Here is a 10,024-nt window from a genome sequence, read left to right as displayed (position 1 = left end):
GCTGCTGCCAGCCCCTATCTTGCTGGCATCTGGAATCTGAGACCCCAAACCTCAGTGTCACAGTTCCAGTCACACCTGTTCCAGGCAGGGTCTACCCTTCACCTAGCACATGCCCAGGTGGGGTCCTGCCTGTCCAGAGAGGCTGGAGCCTCCACTCCTGCCCAACTTGGCGCATTTCCTCCCAAGTGCTGGTTCACGACCCCACAAGCCGGCAGCGAGGGTGATAGACCGGATCTCACCCTGTGTGGGAATCCACAGGAGATGCCAAGGGGGTGGGGCAGCTGGGGGCCGGGGTACAGGGTGCTGGCTGTGAAGCAGCCTCTATCCTGCTGACACCATAGCAGGTGCTCCTGAGCCCAGGCCACACCTGCAGGTGACTAAGTGCCCTTGGGTCCTGTCCTTGCCTGTGTGGTAGAGACCCCGGCCCTCCAAGCCCCTTGAGCCCCTAGAGAAAATGCAGTGGTACACAGAGGACAGGGCAGCAGGAGTGTGCGTCACCACAGGACACCTCTTTAGGGGCTCGGTGGCCCTGTCCTCCTTCCAGGGAAGTAAGGGCCAGGAGGGTTCTGGGCACACAGAAGCAGGGCACTCAACAAAGGAACAGACGGTGCAGCTGGCCTCAGACCGCCTCTCTCCAAAAGAGGCCTGCTTCCCCTTGCCCTCCCTGGGTCCTCCGCAGAGCCACGGGGACCATGGACCGCCTCCCCAGGGCCCTGGCTCCCCACTAGGTCGACCTGTGCCAAGCCCTTCCCCTGGTCCTGGAGGCCGGCTTGCTGGCTGCAGGGGCCAGGCCCCACCCAGGCCCATGTTGTGAGCCAGCCTTGGGGCTGCAGACCTGTGCCACATTAGTGAGAAGGAGCATCAGAGCAAGGGGTCTCTGGGGTGCTGGGCTGGCAGATGTGATGGCCCCACAGACCCTGCTGGAGCTGGAAGGTTCCCAGGGCAGGAGACGGAGGGAGGCAAGAGGGGACAATCTCTTCAGCCGTGAAGGGAGGAGGAAGGAGGAAGGAAAGGAAGGAAAGAAAAGCAAGAGAATGCAAAAACTGATAGATGAATACAGCTGAGTGGGTGGATGGTGGGTGGATGGTGGGTGGGTAGATGGTGGGTGGATGGTAGATGGATGGATGTTGGATGGATGATAGGTAGATGGACAGATGGATAGGATGGATGAATATATGACTGGATGGATGGATGGATAGATGGATAGATGGGTGGATGATGTGTGGGTGATGGGTGGATGATGGGTGGATGGGCAGATGGATATATGGATGGATGGATATATGCCTGGGTGGATGTATCGATAGATGAGTGGATAAATGGATGGATAGATGGGTGAATGGATGTTTATATGGCTGGGTGAATGGATGGATAGATGGGTGGCTGGATGGATAGATGGGTGGGTGGGTGGATGGATAGATGGGTGGGTGGATAGGTGGGTGACTGGATGAATGAATGGATGGATAGATTGGTGGATGGGTGGATAGATAGAAGACCAAATAGATGAATGGGTGACTGGATGGATGGATGGATGGATAGATGGGTGGGTGGATAGATGAGTGGATAGATGGATGAGTTGAAGAGTGAATGAATGGATGATAGAAAGATGAATTTGAATGAGTAGATGAATGAATGGGTGATCAGGTGAGTGAATGGGTAGATAGATGGGCGGGCAGGTAGATGAAAAGATGGGTGAGTAGGTGAGTGGATAGGTGGGTGGATGGGCATATGGGTGTGGGGATACAAATTCCATTTCAGAGATTCAAGGGCTAACTGCTAAGGAACCTGTTCCAGAGCTTGGGTTCCTGGGGTGTGCGTGTGTGTGTGTGACTGAGGCAGAGAGGTACAAGAGCTGCTACCATCCTAGGGATGTCCTTCAAGTACTTACATCCCCATGATCCCCCTTCAGCCTTACACCCCATTCTCTCTCTTGCAAGGACAGTGCACATCCGCCATCTGAGTGGTCTCCGTTCCTGCAGGCTGCTGACACCTGGGCCAGTCCTCAGCAAGAGGATCCAGCTGCTGAGTGTTGGCCGGCACTAATGAGCCCAGTCTGATGGCCACTAATTGAGGCTTTGGATACCAGTGACAGAATTAGTGATGAAGGGACAGACAGGCCTGGCCCAGGACTTGGGGGCCCCAGCACTCCAAGCCAGGCCAGTGTCCAGCTGACGCAGAGGTACCCATTCCCAAGTCTGGATGCCTGGCGACTTCTCTAGGGGCCCGCTTCCCTGTGTGCCTCAGGAGAGAGCTTCTTCTGGCTCCGCACTGGTGTAGAGGCTGGCTGGCAAGGAAGGCCCCCCAGAAGGGGCGGAGTGTGCCCTTCCTGCTGGACGGAGTGGCCGCTGTTCACCTGTGAACTCGTTGACATGATCTATGAGGCCTGGGGGCGGGGCAGGCAGAGGAGAGGAGCCTGGCTTGACGGCATGCCTCCTGTGACTTCTCCCTGGGGCCATGGTCTGCCCAGCTGCAGGTGTTTCTGTGGGACTGAGCTGCGCTCCCTTGAAGTGACAGGGAGGGTCTTAGCTTCTCTGAGAGGCACGTGGCCCTCTGGGCAGTCGGAGGGCCAGGAGTTCCTGAGATGGAGCTCCCGATCTCACAGGGAGGACCTGGCAGAGGGCTGAGGGGGCTCCCGGCACCTGAGGACCGTGGTGGGCTTTCCTCCAGGAAAGGGAGCTGGAAACTGGCACACGTCACCGGGCGTGGCTTATAGGCCACTCGATTTCCCCGATGTCCGTGTCACATCTACCCCAGGAAACGTCCCTGCTTCTTTGGCCTCTGATGGGCCGTGGACAGTCTGAAGGCCCAGTCGGACGCTTGGCATCAGGGCAGGCTCTGGGCTCGGCCTTGCTCCGCAGGCTCTGGGCTCCACGGCAAACCCAGAAATGCCACTCAGGAGCCAGCCTCATCCCGTTGTCCCAGCTTGGTGCCTTAGGAAGGTCACAACTGGTGGCTCACTGCTTCCCCAAGTAGAGGAAAGAAGTGGTGGCTGCCCCTGGGCCCCCTCTGCCAGCACTCGATGTCCCGGTGGCCACCTCAGGTGGTCAGGACAGAGGTGGGTAGAGCAGGACAAAGGCCAGCTCCTCTCCTGGCTCAACGAGAAGACCCGAGAAAAAGGAGCAGAGCGCTCAGGCAGGTTCACTCAGGCCACAGGCCACTGTGCTGACGGTGGCCTTGTGTTTCCCAAGTCAATTCCAGGGAGGGGCTTCCTGAAAGCAGGGTCAGCAGGGGTCAGGAAGGAGCCAAGAACAGCCGGCAACGGGCGGAGATGCCCCAACCTAACAGGGCTGGGCCGAGAGCCAGGCCTAGGGCAGTCTGGGGAGACCTGCACCTGAGTAAGGTGCTGCTGGCCCTGGGACACTGTTAGGGGGTTGTCACAGCAACGGGTACCTCACGGGGAAAAAGTCCAGGCTTTGGGGTACCTCATGGGGAAAAGGGCGGTCCAGGCTTTGAAACCTAAGCTCTCTCCCTGTCACTGCCACAGATGCCCAAAGCTCCAGCAGGCCCAGGGCCATAGGGCCACGCCATGTGCCCGCCCTGCCCCAAGTGCCCTCTGCACCCGGCATGGGCTATCACTGCCCACTGTGGACCACGTTAGGGTTGAAGCTAGAGACCTCAGTGGCATCTCTCCTGACTCAGCCTGGAGCACTGGACAGCCAGGGAGAAGTCTGGCGATGCCCGAGAGTGGTGCCCATGTACCCCTGGTGACGGGAGCCGGCTGGAACCCCACTGCCCAGCAGAACGCTCCACTCCTCTCCCCACGGGCAGCCTGCTAGGGACACACACTCCCCAAAATGCTGGACGCCCATCAGGGAGTGGATGCTGCACATGGGCTGAGCAGAGCCAGGGTTGCCACGGCAATGGGGCTCGCCAAGGCCACGGCCCCTCTGCCAGGCACAGAGCAGAGAGGCCCAAGCTGGGCAGGGAATGCTGTCCTGAAGAGGCCCACCGCCCCCAGGTCAGCGTGGTGTCTATCCAGAGCCCCGTCCAAACACAGTGGGGCGTGCTGACTGGGGTGGCCCCTGCCCTCAGCAAAACTCTTGTCTGAAGGTTCCAGGGGCTGGCAGGTGGACCACACTGGCCAGTCCCACACCTGTCAGGACTCCGGGCCTTTTGTGGACGATGGGGATGGGCTTACTCTGGCCACCCATCTTCCAGGACTATCACTCTCTGCCTCTGGTCTCCCTCGTAGCATTGCAGGTGGGGACACCCCAGGGCACTCCTGCAGGGCTGCTCTTGTGACCAGGGCTGACCCAGAGGCTAGACAGATGTTTGGGAGCAACTTGGCCTCATAGCCCAGTGGTTTGTGAAAAAGCTCCAATAATGCCAAGTATTATGAATTTTCCAGGGTTTGGAGGTGCCCACAAAGCTACATGTCAAAGCCACACATCTTTAGCATACATCCACATGGCCAGTCCCTAGCACACGTCCACAGCACCTCTATACGACACATGACGCTAGGCGTCTACACCACACGTCTACACCACGTCTCTGGCATTTGCCTTCTTAATGTCTGCTAGTGGTGCAGAGGGGTCAGCAGATCCCAGAGAGACCTGCAGCTCTGGGAGCCCAGGGGCTGGAGGGACATGGAGGAACTCTCCAATGGGGAAGGAGCTGGCCTAGAGGGGGACTGTGGACACAGCAGGAGGGGAAATGCCAGAGTAGCCTGTTTTCCCCGAGGCCACTCCACCCAGGGAGCAAGGACAGCTGGCCCTGGTCCTTCTCTCCCACTTCCTTCCCAGGAACACCATGCCAGGGCCCAGGGCCCAGTGCCCAGGGTGTGCTGTGGGCCCTCCAAGAGGCCAGAGTCAGTGCCCTCAGCCTGGCCCCAGAGCCACCTTCCTGCCTTGCTCTCTGGCCTCATCCCTGAGTGCCTGGCCTTCCCTGGACATTCCCTTCAGTGGGCTTGGCCTGAGTGAGCCAAGGACCCTTGACACACAGCTGCCCCAGGGCCCCAGGTCTTCTAGGTCCATGGGGGTTCCCAGTGCTGTGTGCCACTGGACATTGCTCTCTGCTGCACCTTGGATTTGGCAGAGAGGAACCCAGGGCCCTGACCTAAGTCAGAGCAGCGACATGTGTACGTGGTCAGGTTCAGTAGGCTGGGAGGATTTGCTTGGTGTCTGTCCTGGGGGACAGAGAGCAAGAGCCAAAGGGAGGGAGGGAGGGGACTTCCCTGAAGGAGTCTGCACTTAAAAAGGATGTTCTTGGGCACAGTGGCCACATGCACAATCCCAGCCCCTCAGGAGGCTGAGGCAGGAGAATCACAAGTTTGAGACCAGTGTGGACAACTACCAAGACAGTCTCAGAGGGTAAAATAAAAAGATCCCGGGATGCAGCTCAGTGGAAGAATGCCCCTGGGTTCAGCCCCCAGTAACAAAGATAAAGGAAAGAAAAACAGGGAGGGAGGGGTGGATGGATGGATGGAGGGAGGGAGGGAGGTGTGGAGGGAGGGAGGAAGGGAAGGCAGGAGGAGAGGAGGAGCTGCAGGCTGCACACTGCTCAAGATGGGAGGAGGGAGCACCCACACTAGGCCTTTCGCTGGCTTGGAGGTGAGGCCTCAGCTGTGGGACCCGGCCCTGGCCCCCCTCCGCCCTCCTCCCTTGGTGTCTCCCTGCAGCAGGCCTGGGCCCAGAGCCCCGCCCCCGGCTGTGACGCTGCGTGGACAATGGTTGCCTTGGCTGATTGTTACCTAGGCACAGGTTCCTGGGAAGGCCCTGGAAGGCGGGGCCACTTGGTGGGAAAGTAGGCGCAGTGGAGGATGGAGGTCCCCCAGGCTCTGTGGGTGACCTGCTAGCCCTGCTGGGAGGTGCCCCCAGGAACAGTGGAATCCCACGGACTTCCTTCTGGAAAGCCTGCTGTGACTCAAAGAGGCCCCCAGGGTTCTGTCTTTATTTTGGTGACGCCCGGAAGAGAATGCTGCAGACATGTTTAACCCACACATATTAGAGTCTCCAGCTGTTATTTTCGACAATGGATCTGGGCTCTGCAAAGCAGGGCTGTCAGGGGAGATCGGGCCCCGCCACGTCATCAGCTCCATCGTGGGGCACCCCAAATTCAAGACGCCCAATCCAGGAGCCAATCAGAAGAAGTACTTTGTGGGGGAGGAAGCCGTGTACAAGCACGAGACCCTGCACCTGCGCTCTCCCATCGAGCGGGGCCTGATCACGGGCTGGGACGACATGGAGAAGCTCTGGAGGCACCTCTTTGAGTGGGAGCTGGGCGTGAAGCCCAGTGACCAGCCTGTGCTCATGACGGAGCCCTCCCTGAACCCCAGGGAGAATCGGGAGAAGATGGCCGAGGTGATGTTCGAGAGCTTCAGCGTGCCGGCCTTCTACCTGTCTGACCAGGCTGTGTTGGCGCTCTACGCCTCAGCCTGCGTCACGGGCCTCGTGGTGGACAGCGGGGATGGGGTCACCTGCACCGTGCCCATCTTTGAGGGCTACTCCCTGCCCCACGCGGTCACCAAGCTCTACGTAGCAGGCAGAGATGTCACGGAGCTCCTCACCCGGCTCCTCCTGGCCAGCGGGCGGACCTTCCCGTGTCTGCTCGACAAGGCCCTGGTGGACGACATCAAGGAGAAGCTGTGCTACGTGGCCCTGGAGCCTGAGAAGGAGCTCTGCCGGCGGCCAGAGGAGGTCCTGAGAGAGTACAAGCTGCCAGACGGGAATGTCATCTACATCGGGGACCAGCTGTACCAGGCACCTGAGGCCTTGTTCTCCCCCGAGCAACTGGGCACCCAGAACCCGGGGCTGGCGAAGATGGCATCCAGCAGCATCACCAAGTGTGACGGGGACATCCAGAAGACACTCTTTGGGGAGATCGTGCTGTCGGGAGGCACCACGCTCTTCCAGGGGCTGGACGACCGGCTTCTGCGGGAGCTGGAGCAGCTGGCCTCCAAAGGCACCCCATCAAGATCACGGCTCCCCCCGACCGCTGGTTCTCCACCTGGATCGGGGCCTCCATCGTCACTTCCCTGAGCAGCTTCAAGCAGATGTGGGTCACCTCCGCGGACTTCAAGGAGTTTGGGACATCCGTGGTCCAGAGAAGATGCTTCTGAAGGAAGGGCCTTGCGCCCGGGGCAGCGGTGGCTCTGGCAGAGCCCTCCTGGGAAGTGAGCTGACCTGCCGCTCGAGCAGGATGTCCAATAAACGACAGAATGTGGAGTGTTCGGCTGTGTGGAGTGTCTCGCTCCTTCTCAGCAGCAGCAGAGTCCCTTCTGACCTGGGCAGCGGGGCTGTCAAGGGGGTCTGTCCACATCCCCTCCCTGCCGCCCGAGAAAGCCCGGGGCTGGGGGTCGAGGCTAGACACACCTGCAGGTGGTCCTGAATTTCAGGCCAGAGCCTGATTCAGTGGTTTTGAACCAGGATCCTGGGGGTCGGGGGTCTGGGAGATGGGGCAGGGGGCAAGGGACAGGCGGGACACTGCCTACCTGAGCCCTCACCTGGGTGGGCCCTGTGTTATTGATGGCCTGTGGAGAGAGAGCCCTAAACTTACGGCATTTCTGCTCCCCGCTGTGCCATGTGCCAAGACCAGGCTGTGTCCCTTCTAGCTGTCTGGCCTTGTCACCCAGGGTGCTGTCACCCGCTCTGCGTGGTGATCATACCTTTTCAGTTTGTTTTTACTCTCAGGGATATTTGTAGCATCCTGGTTTGGGGCAAAGCTGGCGGCAACGGTTGAATAAGTTAGGCACCAGGGGAAATTTCCACGTGGACTTGGTGAAATTCTCCCAAGATGTTATTGAGAAGAGAAATGGAGAACTCAGAGGCGCTCTTAAAATATGTTCTATATTCTCCTCTTTTCTTTGGTTTTTAATGAAAGTCACTCTCCCAGGCTCATGTGGACGGAGCACATTGGTAAGTGCCGGTTTAGAGAGAGGAGTGTCTTCTACGGAGACAGAAGGAGGAGACAGAAGGGAGAGCGCATACCATGGTGGTGCACCAGGCTGGCGGGAGGCAGGGGTGTCCTGGGAGCAGGAAGAAGCAGAGCGAAGGGAAAACGAAGGGGGACCTTGTTCAAGAAACGCAGCAAGAATGGAAAACCCACTTTGTCTACAAGGGGAGTTTGTCCGTGTGGAATGTCCAGGTTTGTACATCATCTCCCTGTCAACCTATGTTGTATTTGAGCGGAGCCTTTGGTGGATTGGAAGGCCGAACAAAGTTGGGTGATTTTTTTTTTTAAATCCAGTCTTGATCTCTGCCTTTTACCTGTGTTATTTAGACAGCCTACAGTCAACTGAAATGTCCCAGACGTCCCCTTCCCTGTTAGGGCTTGGCTTGTCCCCTGTCTCATTCCTGCTTCTCTCACTTTGCTGGGGGTCGGGAGCATTTCTCATTAGTCCATGCTGATCCACGGGCTGGGGTTTCTACTGTTTTTCTTGGTGTGGTTTTGGGGGAGTGCCCTAGGTGTCTCCGTATGCCTACCTGTATGTGTGAACATACGGGCTCACCGTCTGCAGGTAGTGGCATTTTATCACTTGGAGGAATGTGTAAACTCCCACCTCTGCTTAGGATGCTTTGGCCTCCCCACTTTTAAATACCATCATCTCGTCTTCTGTGTACACTGGGCACAGCCTCAGAGGTGTTAGAATTTTTTTCTCAATCACTAAATGCGATTAAAGAAGCTCATGAGAGGAGTCTACAGTGTTTCCCTCTATCTAACCCACCTGGTGCTCTCCTTTCCTCTCTGAAGTCCCAAGCCACCTTCTGCGGTTATCTCCTCCGTGTTCAGAGAACTTCCTTGGCTAGCAGCAAATCCTGGGTTCCCCTTGTCTCTGCCCTGGGAGGGCACCTTGGCTAAGACTGACTTTGCCATCCACACTTTCCTTTAGCGCTTGACAAACCGCAGTGCCAGAGGAACTGTCCTGCTGGCCTGTGAGATTCCAGATAAAACCCTCTCACTCAATGGGTGTCCCCTGTAGGGAATAGGTCATTTTTCTCTCTGTTTTCTAGTTTTTCACATCTTTAGATTTCAGAGGTTTAAATATGATGGGGGTTTCTTTGAGGTTATTCTTCTACCATCTTCTACCTCACCAGGGCTGGGTGGGGCTGGAGGCTCGGCTCCCACTGGACCCACTGACCCAGGTGCCGCTGAAGGACAGCTGACCAGCCCTGGCCCCGCCACCCTGTTCAGTCTCATCCCGTGGGTGGGGTGGGTTTCTGGTGGATGTTTGTTCCACTTTCCATGGAGCGACATGGCTTTCCCTTGGCCCTCAGGTTGAGCGGGGAGGGTGGGCAGAAAGGGGGTCTTCATTCTTAGCTCACACTTGGTGGGAATGGCTTTTCTTGGCACTTTGCTGGTCTGCAGCTGTGGGAGATCTTGGGGGAGAGGCTTCTGAGCACTGTATAAAAACTGCAAGGAAACCAGGGACTCCAGGGCTCCGGGTCCCCAGGCAGCTCCCGCCGTCCTGCACCTTTCAGTCTTCCTCTGTTGCGTTACGTCCAGGGCTTTCTGGTGGTAAGGAGGAGAACTTGGGACTGGGAGAATGATCTTGTTTCTCTCTGCAGTTCCTGAAGGTTGCAAGGGCTCAGAGAGGCCTGTCAAACCCTCCTATCAGAAACACCCAGTTTTATGGTAGCTGGGCTTCCCAAGGCTCATGGGTGAGTTCAGAGTTCCAGAGTTCAGAGTTCCAGGGCTCCATCCCCCTCCTACACTCCTTTATCCTTCTCTGCCTGAGACTGTGCCCATATTACTGAGTTACACTGCAAATACATGGTGCCTAAAACAACTCTTTTTTTTTTCCAGCTACTCTGCTCCTCTTATGCTGGCCACTGCTCTTGCTTCTGTTGCTATGATGATGGTGATGGTAGTGATGGTGATGGTGATGGTGGTGGTGGTGATGGTGATGGTGATGGTGATGGTGATGATGGTGAGGGTGGTGATGGTGATGGTGATGGTGGTGGTGGTGATGGTGATGGTGATGGTGATGGTGGTGGTGATGGTGGTGGTGGTGGTGGTGGTGGTGATGGTGATGGTGGTGATTGTGATGGTGGTGGTAGTGATGGTGATGGTGATGGTGGTGGTGGTGGTG

General features: G+C 57.6%; 1 protein-coding gene across 1 annotated transcript; it reads left to right on the top strand.

Moving 5' to 3' along the window:
* The first annotated feature begins 5,921 nt into the window (after nt 1-5,921).
* Actrt2 (actin related protein T2) lies at nt 5,922-7,054 on the top strand. Its single transcript, XM_076863510.2, is given in 2 exon segments — nt 5,922-6,897; nt 6,900-7,054. Coding segments are annotated over 2 exon segments (1,131 nt in total).
* Nucleotides 7,055-10,024: the final 2,970 nt, after the last annotated feature.

The sequence above is a fragment of the Callospermophilus lateralis genome, chromosome 7, assembly GCF_048772815.1.
Source record: "Callospermophilus lateralis isolate mCalLat2 chromosome 7, mCalLat2.hap1, whole genome shotgun sequence".
Classification (NCBI taxonomy): Eukaryota; Metazoa; Chordata; class Mammalia; order Rodentia; family Sciuridae; genus Callospermophilus; species Callospermophilus lateralis.
Note: the sequence above shows the minus strand (reverse complement) of the source record. Positions and strands in the feature narration are given on the sequence as shown.